General features: G+C 39.7%; 3 protein-coding genes and 1 long non-coding RNA gene across 9 annotated transcripts in view; 3 read left to right on the top strand and 1 right to left on the bottom strand.

Annotated features, from left to right (window-relative positions):
- Positions 1-1033, top strand: part of etsrp (ETS1-related protein) — an 11135-nt gene extending 10102 nt beyond the window's left edge. For both annotated transcript variants that reach the window (XM_015036920.1, XM_015036921.1), the window contains exon 8: positions 325-1033. In XM_015036920.1, the coding sequence (XP_014892406.1) occupies positions 325-588 (264 nt within the window). In that variant the 3' untranslated portion in view covers positions 589-1033. The remainder of the gene's footprint in view (positions 1-324) is intronic.
- Positions 1034-2202: 1169 nt separating this feature from the next.
- On the top strand, positions 2203-10183 carry LOC106950220 (caspase-4-like). The gene is made up of 8 exons (XM_015036922.1): positions 2203-2619; positions 3189-3239; positions 4381-4427; positions 4700-4876; positions 4974-5208; positions 5301-5441; positions 5526-5635; positions 9090-10183. Exons 1-8 carry the CDS (start codon positions 2376-2378, stop codon positions 9207-9209), a joined length of 1125 nt encoding a protein of 374 aa, XP_014892408.1. The 5' UTR covers positions 2203-2375; the 3' UTR covers positions 9210-10183.
- Positions 10184-13014: 2831 nt separating this feature from the next.
- On the top strand, positions 13015-15333 carry LOC106950221 (apoptosis-associated speck-like protein containing a CARD). Of its 2 annotated transcripts, none has more exons than XM_015036923.1 (4): positions 13015-13281; positions 14368-14415; positions 14742-14771; positions 14998-15333. In XM_015036923.1, the coding sequence occupies exons 1-4, from the start codon at positions 13038-13040 to the stop codon at positions 15252-15254; spliced, it is 579 nt and encodes a 192-aa protein (XP_014892409.1). In that variant the 5' UTR covers positions 13015-13037; the 3' UTR covers positions 15255-15333. The 2 variants fall into 2 exon arrangements, with proteins under 2 accessions (XP_014892409.1, XP_014892410.1); XM_015036924.1 differs by having other exon boundaries at positions 14748-14771.
- On the bottom strand, positions 14423-18683 carry LOC106950222 (uncharacterized). 4 transcript variants are annotated; one of them, XR_001425569.1, is made up of 7 exons: positions 18606-18683; positions 18484-18536; positions 16103-16218; positions 15728-15894; positions 15514-15576; positions 14678-14793; positions 14423-14585 (listed from the first exon to the last, which is right to left on the bottom strand). It is a non-coding gene; the product is annotated as an uncharacterized LOC106950222 (long non-coding RNA). The 4 variants fall into 4 exon arrangements; XR_001425568.1 differs by having other exon boundaries at positions 14423-14793; positions 15728-15890; XR_001425567.1 differs by having other exon boundaries at positions 14423-14793.
- Positions 18684-23249: the final 4566 nt, after the last annotated feature.

A 23249-nucleotide genomic window follows, 5' to 3' on the forward strand; every position in this document is an offset into this window, starting at 1 on the left:
TAAGAAATAAAAAAAATAAATCAACATTTTCTGCTCAGAACAACAAAAATCTCAGCAGGAACCATTTCATGTTGATGCTGCATTAGTTTATCAACTACATTCCCTTTGAGAAGTTAACAGATTTTTGAAATGTCAAAAACTAAAATATTCAGACATCAGTAATGAGATTTAATTATTAACACGTAAAATTGCAACATCAGCTCAGATCTGGGAAGCTTTGGGTTTTAAATCCTTTTCAACACGCTGACCCTTTTACGTTTCAGATTCAGCTGCATTTTCACGGCCATAATTAAATCCTAATTATTCTGTTTCTTGTTCCTGCAGGTGGCCAAGCGCTGGGGTCAGTGCAAGAACAAGCCGAAGATGAACTATGAGAAGCTGAGCCGCGGCCTGCGCTACTACTACCACAAAAACATCATCCACAAGACGGCGGGCAAGCGCTACGTCTACCGCTTCGTCTGCGACATGCAGGGCATGCTGGGAAAGACGGCGCAGGAGGTCCTGAGCAGCCTGAGCGTCTCACCCACGAACACAGAGACATGGCCGGCCTCTGGGGCGGCGGCCGAGCCCAGCGGCGGGGCCTGGTGAGGGCCCGGTCAGGTCCAGCCGGGCCCGGTCAGGTCCAGCCGGGCCGGGTCGCAACATCAGGAACTCTGCCAGAAGCAGAACATCCTCAGAGGATAAATCCGCTTCAGGAAATGTGGCGATGCTGCATTTCAGAGAAAAAAAGCAGCAAAAACACACAAATCCACCTTTAAAACAAAACCTTGTTTCATGCTAAATGTTTGAAACCTCCGGACCAGAGAAGCACTGCGCATTTCACTCGATGCTAAGAGGACAAGAGTAAATATTGTTAATAAGACTATCTTGTAGAGTTTTGTGCATTTATATTATTATTATTTTTTATACAAAACTCATTTCTACCTCCTTTGCTACAGAGAAGAACAACCTGGTGTTTAGTTCAGACACCTGGAGAAAATATTTTTATCGGTTTCTGATGAATATTTGTGTAAATAAAACTTTTTCAGACGAAGAATGTGTTGAGACTTGTTATATTTTATGAGCCAGTAGGTGTCGCTGTTGGCTGATTCTTGTTGAACTATTTAACTGTATTTTATATGAGAACAAAACGTGAAGTTTCTGCGTTAATGCGGCATTTCAGAAGCATCACATGAATAAACCGAGGGGAGACCGGAAACATTTATTGTGAATTATTAATTTGGGTAAGTGATAAAATGGCTGTGAATTTTTCATTGAAAAAGCATTTAATCTAGAGACATGGAAATTAAAAGATTATGCCACGACTGTGAAAATATTTAGGTAATTTGTTGATGAATTGTAGATTTTTTTTATGAGTTTGTTATAAAATTATGAGATTTTTACTGAAAAAACATTAAAACTATAAACTGTGATCATGTTTCACATTTTGACTTGATCAAATATTTTTGCAGTTTGTTGAATTATTGACATTTTACTGGTTTCTGCTGTTGTGTTTTTTATGAGCTCATTGGAAAGTTTGGCTGGTTTTAAGAGGAGGAGCTGCTGACTTCATCATCATCATCATCACAACATTGGTTGTCCTGGATGAGTTTTGGTGGAAAATTGTTTTTCTTTAACTTATTGACATAATGCTGCTCTATGACAGGAAGAGAAACGGGCTCAGAGGTCCAACACAACCAGACAAGAACTTAATGTCGACGGATCAGACGAAGCTGTAGGGCTTATGGCTCTGGATATGATTATGTTGTCTAGAAAGAAGTTTGAGTTGTTTCACTGTAACAGGAGGACTTTGATAGTTAGTGAACTTTTCCATGATAAGGTCTGTTCCTGATTGTAGGCGGGCCGTGAGCAGCAGCATAATGCTAAGAGTTTGCAGATTTATGTTTTCACATCCACCTGAATAATGTGTAGTTGCGCCACTGAACCACACCATCTTCCAACTGGTTTACACACTGATTACTGAGCATGCTCCATGACCTTTGACATCCAGCAGTAAATGTGACGCTGCAGAACCGCCCTGCTGCTCTGCAGGTGGAGCGAAGTGGAGGTTCAGGTTGAACAGATCAGTCTGCAGATAGGAGGTCCAGCTGGGTGTTTAGAGCTGAACTGAGGAGGAGCCTCCGTGGTGCCTTCAGGGACCTCAACCTGCTGGGAAACTGTAGCTGCTGCTTTAAAATAAGCAGTTCAGCTGCACTTCCAGAGACTCTGTCGTCTTTAATAATATATAAGACATTAGATGGAGAAGGATGGGTCAAACCACATTTCCCCATAGCATTTGAACGCATCACTTTAAGGAGTGGAAAAGTGTCAGCAGCTCATTTCAGCCCAGCGCCTGTTGCAACAGCCACAGTGCCTCTGCATCATCTCAGTGAGAAATGGCTCCAAAAAAGCCCACAAAGGTTCTAGAAGATATCTTGGAGAACCTGTCAGAGAGGAACTTTAAGAAGTTCTGCTCAGGACTTGTGGGCCGGGATAAGCGTGTCAAGAAGAACCAGGTGGAGAATAAAGACTTCTTGGAAGTTGCAGAGGTGATGATTGAGAAATACGCAGATGAAGCTCTGAAGGTGGCCGAGGAGCTGCTCAGAGACATCGACTGCCAACAGGCAGCAAACGACTTGGGTAAGAACAGCCACATTATCTGGATCCATTTGTCCTTCCTTCTGCAGGGATCTTCAGGAGAATTAAAATATTTCTACTGTTTGTTTGATTGAACTGATTTCACAGAGTAAAAATTAAACCATCTCCTTTACTTTTAAAGTAATGACTACAGCTGTACTGGATCGGTTCTGATCCAACTGCAGCTGATCTCAGGATGCCTCCTAAATAACACAGCTTCATCTGTTGGAGCTGCTCTAGCTATAACAGAAGATTTTTATACAGACATGAATTTAAAATATTATATTTAAATGGAATATAATTAGGTACAATAATTGGAAAAGACTATAAATATATTTTTATTTCTAACTTTGGTACTAAAATGTTTTGGAAACAATCAGAAAAAAAGCTAAAAACTTCATGTTTAAAACAGTAGATCCTCCTATCTTTATTTAAAAAACACATCTGTGTTACACATATCTATGCTGCCATTATAATGATCACACTGCATTCTTCTGTGTTGTCATAGCCGCAAAAATGGGTAAAAATGCATAGAATTTGGTTTTAAGTTCTTTATTTCTTATGTTTTACAGTTGCAGAGGTTAAAGAGGCAGGTTTACGTTGGGAAGATGATTCCACCAGTGGTGAGATTTTCTTTTTTCTTTTAAACATGAGTAACAAAAACCCAGACATTCTGAGATTGTAAAAATCTAATCAAAGATAAACGACAATTATTGTGACATACATTTTTAAAACAATGCATGACCATGAGCTCTCCTATGAAAGTTAAAGTATTATTTCAGTAAATGGGTAAGCTATTGATTATTAATAAATTCTGATATATTCTGCCTTAACAGAGGTATTAATATTGGATATTCCCCGAAAAACAATGAAAACCCGAATAAATCTGAGGAAAATAGGACGAATGTTGAGCTAATAGCACAGAGCATTCGTCACCAAGTCAGTGGTGGAAGTGAGAGCGTTGCACAACATAAATTCAGCCAGAACAAATGGCTCTAAATAATAAACCAGCTTTGAGGTGCATAAGTTGCCTCAAGGAATTTTAATAATCGACATACTTGAATTATTTGATGAATCGTTACAGCACTAAAGTCAACTGTCATATTCTTCCTGTCCTTTCCTGCTAAGTCTTCAGTCATTCAGTCATTAAATGTTTTCTTCCACACATCACCCAGGACCTGCAGGTCATCAGTTGTCTGGAGGACGTCTGCACAGAGCAGGTCCTAATCTGCTGAAGGAAAGACTGTGATCAGTCCCTTCGTCCCTCAAACTGCCAAGACGAACCATGCAGGAAAACCCGTCAGATCGAGCCATCTTAAAAATGCAAGACAGACCGGTTTAACTTAGTAAAATGTTCAACTGCAGATGTTTACATGCAGAGCAGAGGCTTTTAAAACACAGACAGTCCACTGATTTAACAAGGAATTGTTGTTGAAAACAAGCATGTTCTCCTACAACCTGCACAGCAAAAAAACAAAACAGAAATGAACAATGACAGTTGAGAAAAAACACTTTGAGAAATTTATTTAATTTCTACAGCAAACAATCAACAGAGAGAAGAAGGAGAATATTTTTCAGTCCTTTTTTTTGTTTTCTTCTCATCAAACGAAATCCATATTTTTCCTCTTTCCTTAAAGAGGCGCACAAACATTTCAACAAATGTTTTACCAGGGAGCCAATGAGTGTTGGCAACACGTTACATAATGCATTCATAAATGTGCTCTAATAAATGTAACCTGAACTTTTCTTTCTTTACTCCACCAGAAATGACAGTGAAAGACTTTTGGATGTCCAAAAAGGATGATCCAGAGGTCAGTAATCTATCATCCTGAGTGAAATATGCTGATAATGGTAAAGAAAAATGTACATATAAAAACACTGAAGGCAAAATAATTTGGTATTTTGGATGTATTACCAATCTATATATATTTATGTAAATAATGAAATCTTTATTTGATTTTTGTTAATTTTTTTCTCACTGTAATGTTAATTTTACCTTGATTTATAACACCAGGTTCCAGTTCAGCTGTTTCTTTTTGACCAACAGCTCATTTTGTTTCTTTTCTCTCCATGTGTCTGTCAGGTTTACTGTGTGACTGAAGACAACTACAGGAACCGCGTCGCTCTGCTGATCACTAACATCAAGTTTTCTGATGAGAAACTGGACAGACATGGAGCAGAGAAAGACGAGGAGAACATGGAGAAACTTCTCCAAAGTCTGGGATATGAGGTGGTAAAATGCCAAAACCTCACTGGAAAGGTGCTTTTTTCTAACTGGGAGAATAATTCAAACTGGTTCTCGTCTGGTTGATGAATAAATGTAATAACTGGTAACATGATTTCCTGTCTTCCTTCAGGGGATTGATGACGCTTTAAAAGGCTTTGCTAAACATCCCAAACTGAAGCAGACTGACAGCGTGTTTGTGGTTATTATGTCTCACGGCAAACTGGGGAAAATTCTTGGGGCTGACTGGAGAGAGGACAACCCAGATGAATTTGCAGTTGACAAAATTTACAGATGCCTGAACTCCAACGGCTGTCAGGCACTAATAAACAAACCAAAGGTCGTCATCCTACAGGCCTGCAGAGGAGGTGACGTAGATCTGCTACTACAGATAAACTAAGACTCACTGAGAGATCATGTAAGGCTCTTTCCTTACCTGAGTGTCATTTCTATCTTTCAGTAAGAAGTGGAGCCACAACTTGGGTCCATGACGGTGAAAGCACCGGGCGCCCTGCTCCACCGCCTGAGGACCATGTACCAGAGCTGGATAAATCTGCACACGTAGAAAAAGACTTCATTGCTCTTCTCGCCAGCACTCCTGGTGGGCTTACAGTCAAACTTTAGATAAACCTGCTCTCATTGTTGTAGCTTCATGACTTTCTCATGTCTGTTCGTCTTCCTGCAGACAATAAGGCGTACAGAGAGACACAAAATGGGTCCATCCTCATCCAGAACATCGTGAAGGTTTTCACTCCAGAATCATATCAGAAACACATTATTGATCTTTTCACCAAGGTACGAAAAATATATGATTTCTGAAATCAACTTTCAATTAATTTTGACTGTTTTGAAGCAAGAAAACAATTTTTCCCCATTAATTTACTGCAGATTATATAAAGATTAGGATTCAATTATAGCAATGCCAGCGCCAAATAAGTGATAACGATGTATAGAAACAGCAGAGAAATAGTTCACCGTTCCAGAATGTGTCCTTAAAGAAACAAGCACAGATTCAACTCCTTCTGGGCATCCAGGTTATCTCAGCTACCCCATAAAGATGGCGTTCCCCTAATGGGCATCCAGGGGTCACATTAACAGAATATTTTCTGTATTTGACTGTTTTTTGTTCATTTCTTTATTTCATTTCAATTTGACAGGTTATAATTCATATGCACAGATATTATAAACTTTGGACAGAGGCAACTAAACTCAGTCAATAAAGAAAAGTCCTTTCTGAAGATCATCTCATGGACTCTGAACTAAATGCGTCTTTCAAACCGGGAGCTGAGTTGAAGAGTTATGGATGTACGTCTGATATGGCATAAAATTCACATCACGATGTCTATTGTGATGGGTGGCAGTAACAATGTATATGACTTTATGTTTTTGGATAAAACTTACAAAAATCACATAGTAATTGAGTGGAATGTATATATTTGTGTGTTAAACCCTGATGTAGGTTGGTTTTGTAATGTCTGTAACTGTTTTGTTTTATGCAGCATATTAATACTACCTGGTTAAATCAAAGCAGGGCCGGCCCCAGCCTCCATGGGGCCCTAAGTGAAATGTGGTTTTGGGGCCCTCTAGTTCTGCTAACAATGTGGACTGGCTGCAATCAGCAGTTCGATCATTAGATCATTCACACACCTGCTATAAACTTATTGCATCTCTGGCAGTGCTGTTTACATTATATACATGTATAATAGGATACATTTATTGGCCAACTGATTTATCAACCAGTCGATTTCTGGGCACCGATTTCCTTAATTTTGGGGGATCGTGATCTGCTGATACTTACATGTGAAGCTGATCTTTATAACTCAGCGTCTGTCCTCTTCTGCTCTGCAGTGAGAGGTTTGACTGACAGACCCACCAGGTCTGGTCTGCACGTTTACAGTTAACAATATTCACCCACTGTGGAAACTCAGTGACTTTCTTGCTATATTTAGCGACATTTCAGACAAAAAAAATTCATATCAGCCAAAATCAAAATCGGCCGGTCAGGCTTTTTAAAGATCGGTAACCAGGGATCGGCCAGAAAACTGCAATCAGTGCAGCCCTACACACATTCATGACATTCTTTAATTAAATCAATTTCTCTTAAGCGTTACTCCAATAGCTAAAAATGTAATTTATACCAGGTGAGTCTTTCTCTCCTGAGAATGTGGGCCGGTACCGGTACTGGACTGATTCTGAGCCTTCAAATGATTTTAACAGAAGTTTCTCATAACTTAGAAAAATAATGTTTGTTTTAGCCACGAAATGATTCAACTACAGCATAGAGCAGCTAATCGACGTAGCAGCCAGTTAGCCTGACGTAGAAACATTTAGCTAGTGTAACCGGTGTATGCTAGAAGTGTTTCTTTACCAATAATCTAGTCTTATAGTCGGTTAACCTTGATGTGTTCTGCGTTGTGTTCAGATGAAGAAGGGAGTCAGACCACTGGAGTTGCTGGTTGATCTTTAATGCAGGTTGCTGGCAGAGCACAAATGGAAATACAAAAAGCCCTTTAACATGCAGCTCTTCCATTCACAGGAGTCGGGATTCCCCCAGCAGAAACTCTGTGACTAACTAATAACAATATCTGCTCTAACATTTACAAAACAATGTTCTGAACTTGTCAAAAGAAATATATGTATTAAAACATAAACATTCACAGCTGCATGTGGTTTCAATTATTTTATAAATTTAAAAAAACATGAACTTAACCAAGAGCAAAGAAAATTTGCTACCTCTTCTCAGGCAGCCTAGCCAACTGAGAGTAGTACAGTACTGATGTCATAAGACACTTTCTTAAAGTGACAGTACAGGTAGTAGTGTTTACCTTAATAAAATAATACAATTCTTAAAATATAACAAAAAAAAATAGGATTCTTCAGTGTTGATCAGGATTTGGTGAAATTTCAAACATTATAAAAATAAATAAAAGCACATTTTCTAAGCTTGTTGCACTAGACAATGTCAAACATTGAGAAGTTTTAATTATTGCTATCAAACGTTATCAAACTCGACGTTTTGAAGCCAAAAGTACCTCAGAAATATACAGAGCCACCATGAGAATCAACTTATTTAAAGTTTTAACTCAGTTTCACACAAAGACCCTAGCATAAATGTTTGGCTGTTGAACTGGGTCATTCCAGGTCGCTATCAAGCTAATTTTAGTAGCTTTACAAATCTTTTACATTACATCACCAAGGCTCATTAAAACAAACCTTTATCTTGGCTTTTTTCTGTTCTTCCTCTTTCTTTTCTCCCTCCCTGAAGGATAAGTCCTTTGTGAGACATTGTTTTGCTAACTTAGCTTCTGACCGGAGCTTTGGACGTTTGGATGCTCTGCTCATTGCACGACAGCTCATGTTACCGGCGAAGCGTGCGGTCCCTGCCGTGGCCACCAGAGGGCCCCTACAGCAATTTATTTTTTATTTTTATCCATAAAATAATGATTTCTTCATATATTATCAAATATTTATTATTGTAAAAACAAATCACTTCATAGTGAAATTGTGTGTTTTTGATATTATAATGACAGAAAAAAAATCAGCTCCACTGAGGCCAAGGCCATTATGACCCTTAGTGGCCTTGGGGCCCTAAGCAGCTGCTTAGTTTATTTTGCCTTGGGCTGGCCCTGAATCAAAGTTAAATAAACAAAAAATATATCTATAGAAACAAAATAACTTTAATATAATGGATGCCTGAGTCAAATCCTGCTTTGTCTTCTCAGTGGCTGCATTACTGGTAGTCAAGCATATAAGGAGGTAAAGCAAAATGCTCGTATTTTCTCTCTTTGGAGGAACTGCCATCCTACACACTTTGCAAGTAAAATTCTTTTGCTCCTGGTCTAATTGGTCAACCGTCCCACGGTCTGAAGAGATTGTGTCATATAAACCCCATGAGTTTTTTGCTTTGTGCGCGGTCCAATGTGGTCGCACTGACCAGTGTGCGCTTTTAACAAGAGTTTTTTTCTCTCGCTGTCCAACCCGTGACATTGCGCCGTTCTCCTCCTGAGCATCATGAAAACCATGGAGGTTAAACCCGAACCAGGTCCAGATTATTGTGGTCTCAGCCGTGCTGCTTCCCACTTGCTCTGCTTTGATATCAGCGGTTGTTGACTACAGATCTCTATCACAGGCCAAATTTATATTGTTTCTACCATATTCCATATTTATTGCACATTCCTATAGTTAGTCTGATGCTGCTGATTTATTCAGGAACCTTTAGCTGATTGTTGACTCTGTTTCAACCCCACAGGTCCAGGACCTTGTTTCAAAATGTGGTGACGACCAACAGAAACAGATGCCCGTTATTGACAGAATGACGCTGAACAAGAAGTTTTATCTCTATCCTGGACTCCTGGACAGCAGCCACTAATATGACATGTTTTAATATGATAGGAAGTAGAACGTTTAGTACTTTTTTCTCTGTCCGATTATGTATAACGGAGCAGTAAGTAAATGTGACAAGTTTCCTTTTGAGTTACGAGATTCTGAAAGTGTGGATTCTAAACTTCATAATGATATCAAACATTGACAAAAAATGAGGAAGATATGGTCAGCTGAATGCTAGTTTAAAGTTTTCCCCAAACTGCTGATCTGCTAACTAATTCTGTTACTTTGCATTAATTCCACCTTCAGCACTGAAAAACTCTCATTAACCAGCTTCTGTCTGGCTGATCTAGCTGGAAATATACATTTCTAAAAGTTTTCACATGTTGTGAGTTTCTGTCTTGTCAGTGTTTGTCATGGAGTCATCTGTAAAAATCTGAATTCACTTTAACAAGAAATCTACATCACACCATCATCCTGTTCAGTGGCTTCAGTGACTGTATTATTGACATTAAACAAGACCAAGACAAAAGTAATGACACAAAATAACTTTAATCTACATCTATGTACATAAGAGACATTATGACAAATTTAAATGGCACATAGTTTTAAATCTGTGGTTGTTGGATTATCATGATTTCTGGATGTTTGGGTTTTTTGGTTTGTGGTTTTTGTTTCGGGTTGTTCATGGTTCAAAGTTTTGCATTATTAGTTTTTCTTTGTAAGTTTGTTTGTATGAATTATTCTGGGGTCCTGAATAGTTTCTGTTATTTCTGTTAGTGCTTTAGTTTGTTTCATTCTAGATGAAGTCAGTAATCAGGCCCGTTGCATCTACCTGAGTTCCTGTATCACTCATGGTGCTCACCTGTTTCACCTGCCGCTCCTGTCTTTGCTCACTGCTGGATTCTTGTTTCTGATTCGAAGAAACAACATGAAAGGAAGGCAGCAGGTGTGCACATTACCCGTACCCAATAAAGTGACAAAAAACAACAATACAGGACTCTTCTGAGGTCCTGGAATTAGAATAATGAGTAAACTTTAAATTCTTCCTCGTCGAGCTCATACCAGGCATAATACAGCAGGTGACACAAATAAGGCTTTCACAATAAAAGAATTTAAAATAAAATGTCTGATTTATTAATTGTTTTTGTTGGTTTGAGATCTGTGTCAAACTCCTTTCAGGCCTAAAAAAATGGCCCAGGCAGCAAAACAATGTAAGAACCAGACAGGATCCAAAAAATGCAGAACTCTGAATATTTTTTATATATATTCACAATAACTTTGTTACAGTTTCACAGCAAGACATGATTTCAACCATCAGCAGGAGGGAGAGTCTCCCCTGATCTCAGCCAACAGCTTTTAAATCATCGGGGCTAATTAATGGAGACAGCACTTACACTTCCAGGTAGAAAATATACATGTGTGCTCAATTATATTTCTAGAAAAACATTTACATAATTATAATTAACTTTAACAACTTCAAAACTAAAACACAATCTGGGCCCAAACAACATCCAAAACTTCTCCCCTCCCTCTCAAACACTGTGGCCTTTCCCAGTGAGGCTGATTGAAAACAGCAGGTCCCTAATGGATGCGTTTCCATGGCAACACATGACCAGGTGACCTCAAAGAGAAGGAGAATAAAATCTCAAATAAATCAGGTTTAAACTTTCCCCCAAACAAAAACAATATAGTTACCAGTTAAACTGGTTAGAAAGCACAAACTAAGCCGCTGTTAGAGGCAGCAGATCCCTCAGCACTGGGACATGGCCGCCCATCTGGGGTCACCAAAAGGCTCCTGGAGGACTCTCAGACCAGGAGGATCACATTTTTCTGGTCAGATGAGACAAACATTGAACTCTGTGGCATGAAGGCAAGGCAACGTTTTAGGAGGTTACCAAGTCCATCACCAGGCCCTACCGTACAGTACAGAGGTAGCATCATCCGATATCTGTCAAGGTTCCCGTTTTGGCTGGGAAACTTCCATATTTCACCCCTCTGTCCCAGCATGCTCCTGTAATGTTCCCCTAAATTTACCGTACTATAGCAATCATGTCGCAATCACCACCCAGTTTTTCCAGTAAAAGGTCATGATGCAACAGGTCTTAGATTGACATGGGCGTTTACTGCAAGACTTTTCTCAGTTTCAGTTGCTGTGCAAGAATTTTAACCCTTTACTGGATTGTTTCTTCAATGCTTGCATGTTCCATTTTTATCCAAGTTTGACCTGTCAGACAGAATCCCAATTTTTCTTCTGGAGTACTTTCCTACATAAAAAGGTGAAGAAACATGTGAATGACTGGTTGCATGTAAAACATCTGGTAGGATCCTGGTCCGGGTTTGTTTCATGGGTTTGGAGCTGGATTTATTATTCTAGGTTGATTATTCTGTCTTCCTTAGTTTCTCTTTGATCAGTCTTGATTCTGTTTTACTTTAGTTCAGTTCTTCGTAGTCTCACTTATAGTTATTTTTATTTGCTTTATTTTGTTCAGGTTTCTGTAGTGTTAGATTTATTTCCTAGTCCAGAGTTTCCCAACCCTCAAAGCTCACTGTACATGTTTTAGAGGTTTCCCTGCTTTAATGTGCCTGATTCAGCTGATTGCAGTTCAACAAACGCCTGTTAATCAGTCATCGATTGAAATCAGCTGGACTGAAGCAAGGACATACCTAAAACATGCAGGGCAGTGAGCCTGGAGGACCAGGGTTGGGAAACACCGTCTAGTCCCAGTGAAGTCTCCCTCGCCCCCTGTGCCTCCTCTCTCTCCCCTCACACCTGTAGCCTGTCGGCTCATCAGCCCAGGTCTTTTGCTCATCCTTCGTCTCTCCTCGCCTCTCATCTGCTCCCATCACTTTGTTTCCCCTGGATTGATGGTTTGTGTTGCTGTTTGTTTTTTTCTGTAAGTTTTTTCATTTCTTCATTAAAATCACTAAAGACTGCATTCGGTATTTCCACCTGCTGCATTTAGCTCCACTAAACCACATTCATCATGACGGGTCCTGAAAAGTGCTACAGGTCTTTATACTTCACGTATGATGGTTTATTAGTTCTGTTATTATTAATCAATAAAAATGACTGGAAATGCACAGAAACACAAGGCTCCCTCCTGTTTCTCCTAATACTTGATGTGTGAACACAAACCTTACTTGTAACGAGGGGCTTTAGATTAAATCCCACCAGCAGAAAAAATAGTTCATATAAGAATCTGTTTGACATGAAACTGCATGATGAATATATTTTGTGCTTTAAAATGTCCCATCATCTTTCTTTATCGTTTTCTCTCCACAGCAACAAAACATTTTAAAATGTTTTTCATCAGAAGAAAGTTTCTAAACACCTTCAGAGTTTTTCTGCTTGGTTACATTCAGACGTGTTTAGGATTCATTGTTCCAATTTGTTTTTCTACAGAACGAACATCAGCAAGCCAAGAGGAAGTGTGATGATGCAGAACCGCCCTGCTGCTCTGCAGGTGGAGCGAAGTGGAAGTTCAGGTTGAACAGATCAGTCTGCAGATAGGAGGTCCAGCTGGGTGTTTAGAGCTGAACTGAGGAGGAGCCTCCGTGGTGCCTTCAGGGACCTCAACCTGCTGGAAAACTGAAGCTCATGTTAAACAAGGAGTTCAGCTGCACTTCCTGAGACATCATCTTTTATAATGCATAAGATCTGCATATAAACATGAAATATCTGAAGCTCTGCGAGGAATTTTTCATTTTAATAAATATTATTCAAATTAGATGGAAAGTGATTGTTGAAACAACATTTTCCCACTACACTTAAACACCCCACTTTAAGAAGACGTGAAAAAGTGTCAGCAGCTCATTTCAGCCCAGCGCCTACTGCAACAATCACAGCACCTCTGCATCAACTCAGTGAGAAATGGCTCCAAAAAAGGCCAAAATGATTTTAAGTGATGTCCTGGAGAACCTGGAACAGAAGAACTACAAGAAGTTCTGCTCAGCACTTGTAGACAGGGATAAAAGAGTCAAGAGGAACCAGGTGGAGAATAAAGACTTCATGGACATTGCAAATGTGATGGTCAATGTTTATGACAAAGACACCCTGAAAGTGGCCGAGGAGCTGCTCAGAGAGATCTGCTGTGTGGAGGACGCAAACGACCTGGGTAAATATCTCCACAGCATCAGGATCCATTTACTCCTTCTATGCTAAGATCCACCATCAGGAGAATTCAAACATTTAGATTGTTTTATCTTCAGAATCTAGCATGTTTGATTTTATTTGATTTAACTGATTTCAAAGAGCTGACTTGTACTGTAAAATCCTTCAGGCTGAACCAGACATCTGACAGCTTCCCTCTGTTAACTCTGTAAGCTGATGTGGAAAAACAAAAAAGAAAACCCTAAAAATCAGGCGGTCTGAGCTTAATTTCTCTTCAGTTTTGTCTTTTTTGGCAGAAAACTTGACAAACTGAGCAGTTTAGTTCCGACTGCCATGTAAGTTTTAGGCTGGGTTTAGTTCTGGATCACTGCTGATCCAAACTGTGCAGCTGTCAGGTAAACACGCTTCAGTGCTGCTGAAAACATCATGCATTACTGACACAAGATCATTTACCGTTTCCTCTCATACAGCAGATACATATTAAAGCTTGAGGTGAAACAAACCAACCATGAGCTAAAAGCAAAATGAGTCAATGTCTATAATTAAACATTTTTTACAAATATATTTTTTTAATTATAGTTTAATTTTGAGAAAAAAATGCAAGAATCTGCAAAATGTTACATAGTGGGAGAACAAAAGTGTGAAGTGCTAAAAGACAAACAACAAAAATCTCAAATAAAAACCAAGAATTGAACAAAATCTGAATGAGAGCCAGTAAAAGATACGCAGCTCTTCTAAAGAAACGGTTTGACTGCGAGGCGCGGCTGTTTCACTCAGAAATCGATCTCTGGAGCAACCGGCTCCGAGGTGACAAACGGATGAAAACATGGAGAGACTTAAAGGTCAACACCAACTAATGAAGACCGCTGCAGCCAACAGAAACAGACAGAAACTATTCTGGCGCAAGAAAAGTTTTTCTGGGAAAAAACACTGAAAAGTTCAAGCAGCCATCTTTAGGATCTTGCTGCATCCCTGCCTGCTGAGGTGTTCAGGATTTTCTCTGATGTATTTCATAGTTTCTGCTCTGTCCTCACATGGAAACTTTTCATGTCTAAATGTTGAAAACAAATATTTTTTCCTATTTTTGCAGCTGAAGAGGCCAAGAAAGCAGGTTTACACACTTCTGTTCCCACCGTTGGTGAGCTCTTCTTCTTTATTCTGTTTAAGTAAATTATTCCCAGCCATCTTTAGTCAGCTTGTTCGGTGATGTGCAGCTGTGCTTCAGTCACAACTACAAAGTTTTTACTTTATATCCGACAATAGTTTTCACGTTCAGTTTTAAAGCTGTCAGGCTGATTGAGCAGAAATCTGTCAGTTCAAAGCTGATATCAGTTTCAGTTCAGGCTGGGAGCTAAAATGCATCCAAGCAGGTAAAAATGTGGATTAAACATCTTATTTACCTTCAGATCGGCTGAGTTATCCTGTTCAGATGGACTTGGTCAGAAACTAATGTTTTTTTTATTGATGCAGGTCCGTCCCCGGTGACCAGTGATGGTGAGTTCTACTTTTCTTAAACCTGTTGAAACATCAATTCAGAAGAAAAACAGCAACTCTGGAAGTAAACCGTCTGTAATTAGCAGCTTATTAAAGAATCTGCTGCTTCTGTAGCAACAGGAATATTTCAAGTTTTTATTTAAACTTTTAAATCTAAAAGTAAAGTTTTAATGTTCTTTTTAAATCACTCTGCTAATGAACAGTAATTTTGATCTCGTTTCTTCAGGGAAGCATTTTGTGGACAAACACAGGAGGGAGCTGATCAACCGAGTGGGAAACATTGGACCCATTTTGGATGAGCTGCTGGACCAAGAGGTTCTCGATAATGAAGCTTATAATAAAATCAACGCTCTGCCTACCAACCAGGAGAAAGTTAGAGAGCTGTGTACCAAATACCTGAATGCCAGAATGACGAAAGATATCTTTTACATCATCTTGAAGAAGAAAGAAAAGTTTCTCATCGAAGAACTAGAGGGAAACTAAACGCTGACAAAAAGTCTGCTTTTAATCTGAACACTCAGATGAAATTGCTGAAATTCAATAAACATGTTTTTAAATCTGACTGACTCAATTTGTTAAAAAAAACAACAAAGCAGTAGATTTATAAAAGAAAACTGCAGCTACAGTCAGGATGTCAGCCAGATTTAAAAGATCATGTCTCCATTTCTGCATGTTCTGCATATATCCAAGTATTTTCTTCAGTGGTTTATTGAAATTAAAGCTTCTTTGAAATCACACTCACCCTAAACATCTACTCTGATCTTCATTTATCATCCAGTCTGAGATTTTCACTAAAAGACTTAACCTGTAAAAGTATGCAGAGAAAACTAAATATATTAAATTAAGAAAAAAAGTCTGAAAACTGGATTAAAACTTGTCTGGCAGAAGTGGAAGTAACACATTTCAGCTCCTCATACCAGAAGAGTTATATTTTTGTATAGAAGCATTTTATTTACAGCTGCTGATGTCTCTGGATCAGTTTGGCTGCATTCAGGGCCTCATGGAGCCCAGAACGTCTGCAGACGGCCCCCAGGAGCTTCGGGTTTCCAGAGGATCATTCAGGATTCCTCGCTGTCTTTGCAGGCAGGAGACACATCAGCTGGTTTCCTCTGAACCTCACTGGCTGACGGACACAAAGCTTTTCACATGAAATATTTGAATCTTCACATGAAGTTATTGATAAATGGCAAAATTTTAACATCCAAACTCTTTATTGGGACAGATTTGCTTTTCCTCCTGCACAGGTTCTCAGTAATCAACAAAATTCACAGAAACAATTGAAATATGGTTTTTAATGTGGTTCTTTTCAGGTAAACTTAAACAGCTCTCACCCTTGAACTTCTGAGTTCCAGTTGAGAAAATGTACGTTTTTGTTTACAGGTCCTTCTGTTGGCTGATCGGCTCAGTTGAAATTCATTTGCAGAAATTAAGCTTCATGGGAGAAATGCTGGACAGAGAACAGAAGGCAGATGAGAATCGAGTGGAACTGCATAGGAAAGCAACAGCTAGACTAACTCAGTTTCACTACTGGAGTAAGGAAGCCAAGCTAGTACACAGTAGAGTACTTGGAGTTACTCCACAGTATTCATGTTGTAACCTTTACTGTCACTTTGCTGCTGTTTGTAACCCGCAATTCGTCAAGACTTTTATTTTTGCGGGCTCACTTCCTGTTTTGCCCCAAACTCTGCCGACTTATTTAAAGCCCCGCCTCCAGCACACAGTTTCAACTAAATCACTTGTTCTGCTGTGATTGTGGCTGGCTGTTCCACTGATTTGATCCATTGGTGAGTTTGTCATTTGATAGCAATATTGCGTTAGCATGAAACCTCTACTCGATGGCTCATTGGAGCATCGTTTTATTAGAATAGTTGGCGCCGTTACCTGGAAGCAGCTGTTTGAGAAGACACATTTACGAAGAATGGGACTTCAGTTACGCCCGCTGGGAGACTCACCACGCCAACACTATTTAAAGTTCCCACAGTGGTACGAGGGTAAAGCAACACATCTGTGTTGCCCACATTTACCACTGGGACATAAGCAGTCCCCGAACAACCTGAACTAAAGCAGGAGATGCTAACAAACCAGCTGGTAAGCCAGACTCTGATGGTTCAAACAAGACAGTGGTGCCCAAGTATTGCTCACAGCAGGTGGTAGGCACAATCTTCATTACACCTCCTGGAATGCGGCAGGCCCTCCTGCCTCACACCCCAGCCTTACTAGGCTGCTTAGGAGTGTGCTGCATTTCAGCTGCATGACATTTCTGTAAGGCATTAACCAAGGGCTTGGGAAATGACACAACAGGGGTTGTGTTAAACAGAGCATTGCCATGCTGTCCAAATAGTTCTTGGTAACACTCATTTATGACGTTCATCCCAACACACCAGGAACTGAAGCTGAACCACTATCTGGGGGATGTCTCACCACCAACACTCCACAGTGGGGCATCAACTTGCCACACAGTTCAATAGATACTTCCAAATAGCCGATGTAAGGAATAGGGAGACCATTGGCTGCTTTTAGCTGTAGCCAGTGGCAAGCTCTCAAACACTCTCTGCCCCAGGGCTCAAAGAATTCAATAAAGAAGCTCTCTGTAATAGTGGACACCATTGAACCAGTGTCAACCAGGCAAGGCACCTTCACTCCAGCCATGTTCACTTCAATATGTGGACAAGAAGCAATTAATTTAGGTACATCTGCTGAACATAAACCACTAGTTGAGCCTACGGATGCCCCACCCAAGCTGTGGCTCTGCAACTCAGTGGGTACTAGTTTCCCGAAAGCTGGCTTCCCTGACGTGACCCCGACAAAGATGGCTGACGGAAGGTGACATTTGGCCCCCCACACTCCCTAGCAATATGTCCGGGCTGTTGGCACCGTCAACATATAATAGGACCTCGACGTGGAGAGCGGCTGCGCCCTTGTGCAGCTTGGAGGAGGGAAATGCTTTGAGTAAGCCGATTAAGCTGCTCCTGTTGCCGTTTTAAGAGTTCTTTTAACTCACTAACCTCTGTTTGAGAGGGGCTAGCAATAGCTGGTGACCCGTCAAACTGAAAACTGGGTGCTGAAGGCAGAGAATTACTCCGGCCCCGCATACTAGCTGGCAAACCCTCTAATTCCCACCTCATTGCCTCACCTCTGACATCAAGCAGTGTTGCTGCCGGTTTCAAACGAACGTACTGTTTTAGCACACGACGAAGCGCACCATCAAGGACATATTCTATAAACTGGTCACGCAAGAGAACTTCAGCATTTGGCATGTCCCTAGGGGCCTGTGCTTTTACTTTCTCCATGAGACTCAAAGCAAGGGAGAACTCTTGCAATGTTTCCCCCTCTAATTGCTTTCTGGAGAAAAAGGCCTCCTGTAATGCAACATGTGACTCATTACATCCATAAAGCTCCTTGAGGATAGAAATGATTTTAGTCGGATCCCCTCATTCCTGACTAGAGCGATATTTGATCTCATCTCTAGCCTCTCCTTCTAAATGGTCGTACAAAAAGAAGGCCTGATCAACTGCTGACAAATTTCGTGCCCGCATACACGCCTGCACCTCCTCAACCCACTCGCTCACACTAATCCCCATCCGTCCCCTAAACATAGTTAGTGCCTCTTACAGGAAGGAGGAAACAGGGAGCTTGTACAGGCAGCATGGATATGCAACAGAAGCTGAGCTAAAGCTAAGCTAACAAACGTCAAGTGTGGGAAGATTCTTACCACAAGGACGATGGATCGGCGATCAGAGCGTCGTTAAGCGCATTAATTTGCGGCTGTTATACAGAAAATGGAAATAAGTCATAAGTAATAAGCTTGATGGAGAGAGATGAAGCCTGCCTTACTTAGCATGCAGCGCCACAAACGCCGAGGTCTGAACCGGAAGGAAAACAACGTGATGTCAACCAGGTGAGGGAGGGCCCTTTATATACAGGCAGCGGCGCCACAACCAATTAGATTCAGGCACTTGTGTGGTGCGTTCAAGGCCTACAGGGCATACTGCCACACTACATTTAAATTTATATTGCGCAATATATTTATTTATTTTATTAAGTTATAATTTCTTTTCTTCACTCTGCTTGAGTATTTGAGTTGATTTATTTTATTTTTCTTGATTGATATTTTGAAAATGAACTTTGATTTCAACTTTAACTTTAAGTTGATTAGTTTGAAATATGATTGATATTCGTTTTGTTTATTTAAATTATGGTTATTGAAATGTTTGACTAATTTTTGGGAATTTAATAATTGCATTTGTATTTAATTTCTTTAAATGTTGTACATGATTGTTTATTGGATAAAAAACTTAATGGGTTTTCTGGCCTTTTAGGTCGGTTCCCCCCCCCCCAGGCCTTACGGATCAGATCCTCTACTCCGGGATGGCGAGTTAGGAAAAAGGACAAGAACTTTATGATCTTGGAATTGATTAATTTTCAGTTAATTTGTCTCTCATTGTGCATTTGTAATTGTCTGTTTTTATTCAAATCACTAATATATGCACCAAAACTAAAACCATTGCTTCATTCACACCTCAGGCTCCTTAAAAGAACCATCTTCTGATGCTGCTCTTGTAGCTGCAGTTAGCTGCAAAGCCCATAACTGTGACATGTTGCACCAGTGTTTCCCCTCTGAGGGACAGTAAAGGATATTTCTATTCTCTTCTGTTCCTCTAAAATGGCAGATGGTGACCAAGAGCCTGATGGTCTCTGTCAGAGCTCCAGCGTTCGTCTGTGGAGGGAGGAGAACCTTCCAGAAGGAAACACATCCACACCGTCTCCCTCTCTTTCTCCCTCCTTCATCTCCAAAACCCAACACACAGCTGCATGACTGAGTCATGATGTTTAAATTGAGTCTGACAGTTTAATGTCGACATGAATCAAACTTTGTGATGATGTTCATGTGTTCATCTCACACTTTCATTGAAGTAAATTTCTGTTCAGCCTCAGGAAATTTAGCTTTGGCAGTTGAAGTTTGTTCAGTTTGTAGCAGCAGTTTTCAGAGGTAAAGGTGAAATACCTGTCATGGTTGTCAGGCCTGTCAGGCTTTAACTTGTTGTAGGTGTTTAGTGGAATATTTTTATCAGTCTCTCATGTGGAAGAATTTTAACCCGTTCTAAACCTAAATGTGGAAACTAATTCTGTCTTTACTGTTCAGAAAACTCTTGGACTTTTACGTTTAGACAGTTTTTATAAACTCCATGCAGTTGGATCAGAATAAAGGATGTGAGATGATTCCTCAGAGGTCTTAAATGACTCTCAGTCAAGATGGTGTTTTATAGAACAGAAAATAAAACTGGCCCAAAGACGTTTGAGGGACACAGACTGAACATGTAAACTTTTACTAAAACACTTGAAACCAGATTTAGAAAGTTCAGTCTGCGTTTTCTCTGTGTTTTCTAGAACATTCTGTTCCCTCGTTGGTCACATTGTAAAGAACTGGAGCCTCATTTTGATCTTTCCTGTTAAACTGGGATTGACTCACAAACATCTATTATGTTTTCAGATGAATAAAACCTGCATGAGGAACACAAAGCAGAAAACAGCAGCTTCCTCTGCTTCTCAGTCACTTGCTGCTTGTTTCATAACTGATGTTTTTGATGTTTTATGATTTAAAGCACTTTGAACTGCCTTGTTGCTGAAATGTGCCGCACAAATAAACATGACAGTTTTTCTGCTGAGCAGGAAGAACCAGCTGTTTCAGTCTGATGGAGCTTCCACAGAAACTCATGTTCAGTAAATCAGAAGGAGCTCAGCTGCATTTCAGAGACGCCTTCCTGCTTCCTTCAGTTAAACTGAGGAGGAAACACAAGAAGACAAAGGCCTGAGCTTTCTACTCGTCTTTATGACAGTATTTCATGTCAAAGATCCACATAAATATATGAAAAATGTCTCAAACTACATGGTCTTCTACCCACATCTGATAATTTATCAACATTACAGACATTTAGACGAATAAAATAAGAACATTTTTCTCTATTTTCTCTTCACCATGTAAATCTGAATCAGAAGCAGTAAAATGAATGTGCAGCTCTTCTAAATAGTCAAGACTGCAGAGTTTCTCAGTACAGAGAGAAACATGTTTGATGAGACGTTTCATCAAACATGTTTGATAAAATGACACTGAATGTTAACATACTCTGATCTTCATCCAAGGAGATTTTCATTCAGACAAACTAAAGACTTGATGCCACTTGACAAAACATGATGTTTAAATTGTTGACTCTTCTATGATGTTAAGCACTTTGAACTGCCTTGTTGCTGAAATGTGCTGTAAAAAGAAACAGATTTTAGCTCCTCAGTCCAGAGCCAGCATGCCTAAGTGGGCCCCATGTGGGGGAAAGGAGGGCTGATATATGGGTCCCATATGGGTTTGTCTGCGGGTTCCACAATGGCCCCACATGGGTTTGTCCATGTAGGGCCAGAGCCCACATGGGCCCTACATGGACAAACCCATGTGTGCCACCACCATATAGGGCCCATGTGGAGCCCATCGTGGAGCCCGCAGACAAACCCATATGGGACCCATATGGTCTGCCCTCCTTTTCCCCACATGGGGCCCACCTAGGCATGCTGGCAGGGAAGTTGTATTTGTGTATAGAAGTATTTTATTTTTCTCCCTGTTCAGAGACGAGCTTGTTGGTTCATGACTGGCTGAACTGCAGATCAAGTGAGACTGATAAAAACTCACAACTTTAATGAAATATGACTTTCATTAAACTCATTAAACTCATTAAATTCATTAAACTCATTAAACTCATACTTTGTGAGATTTGTATCCTGTGATTCAAATCTCAGATTTCTTTATCTGGACCAGGCTGCTGCACTGAGGGACAAACAAGAGAAATCAGTTTCCTCGTAGTGAAAGGATTTCATCTGGGATGCAAAGTAAATATTTAGTCTGCTGGCTGGCAGAAATAAATCTGGATCTGGATTATCTGAGATCCTGCAGAAAAAGAAACAGAAAATGATCTGAGGATCAGATATTTTCAAACTTTATGAAATCAGGAAAACTTCATACAGGACATTTGTTTTCTCTTGAATTGATTTTTGTACATCTAGTTAGTTTACTAGTTATTCATATTTTAAACTTTAAGCCAAATACAATATATTTCAATTCAGGAACGTTCATTTGCAGTCAACCAATCTCAAAGCTCATCTGACTGTATTCACCACTGAGCCGATCTGGAACCTGATCACCACATGGGTTCATCTTTCTTTAACATGTTTTTATGAGGAAAACCTCAACATGTTGAGATGAAATGGTAAAAAATAAAGCATCAGATGAGAATCAGCTTAGTTTCCCAGTTCGCTTCTTTTTTTCTTCTCCACCTTTCATTAATCTCTCCACAGAGTCAGAGCGCCCCCTTGTGTCCTTTTACGTTTTCCGTGTCCCTGAAGTAATTATTTATATGTAACATTTGCACTGCATAATGAACAGAAATCTAAAAATGTACAGATGGTATTATAAGTCCATTAAATGGATGATAAATTTAAATAACCACATATTCCCTGTGAACTGCTCAATGATTGTCAGTTGTTTGTTTTCTTGTGCTGTACTGCAGCAGTTCATCTTTACAGGCTGCAGACTGAACATTTACATTTATTTCTCTTTATTTTACAGACCTGCAAAAGCATCTTGGTGCTTTTCTAGATCTCTGACTTCTAAGCAGATTCATGAAAAACTGAGCTGATCTGGATTCATGAGTGTTTATAGGAAGTTATAAGGTTTTAAATACAGTTATTGTTTTTTGTCCTGGACAGTCGAGGCTTGTGGTACGAAGTGTGAAGTTTTGAAGCATCCACTCACATCCATCGTTTAGTCAAACTTTCCTCATGACAGTTTTTGGTTCAGTGATTCTTGAAGATCTTCTGGGAAAATGTTCAGATCTGGAAACACAAACAGTGTCACACAGTTTGACCTGAGACGGTGTTACGCAGTGAGAACACTTCATTTAACTTCATGATGCTTTTATAACTTTTTATTCTGTTTTTATGATGTGAAGCACTTTGAATTACTTTGTTACTGAAATGTGTTGTACAGATAAACTTGATCACTATTTCCTTGCATTTTTTTATTTTAGGGTAAAACACTAAAACCACAACATTATCATTTCAGTTCAACGGCTGTTTAAAGTGCTTCATAACATAAAGAAACATAATAGATGTTTACATTAAGAAGGATTGATGTATTTTCCTGATATTGATGGAAAAAGACAAAAATAAAATGTACATATAGTTTGTGGCTTAAACGAATCATTTGGTAAAAGGAAAGGATTCCTGACTGGACTGTCCTTCTGCAGGTGCTGAAAATTACTGCAAAAAACTACAAGAAATGTTGTCATTATTGCTTTTATCTAAACTAACTAAAAATTAATGCTGGGATGCCATATTTGGCAGGAAATAATATTTCATGTGTCAACCATTCATGCTCTGCACATCTCTGACATGAACAGTCGCATGGACTCACCTGGTGACATCTGGTGTGTCTCC

The sequence above is a fragment of the Poecilia latipinna genome, unplaced genomic scaffold (genome assembly GCF_001443285.1).
Source record: "Poecilia latipinna isolate Pla-1442-1.1 unplaced genomic scaffold, P_latipinna-1.0 Scaffold385, whole genome shotgun sequence".
In the NCBI taxonomy this organism is placed as follows: Eukaryota; Metazoa; Chordata; class Actinopteri; order Cyprinodontiformes; family Poeciliidae; genus Poecilia; species Poecilia latipinna.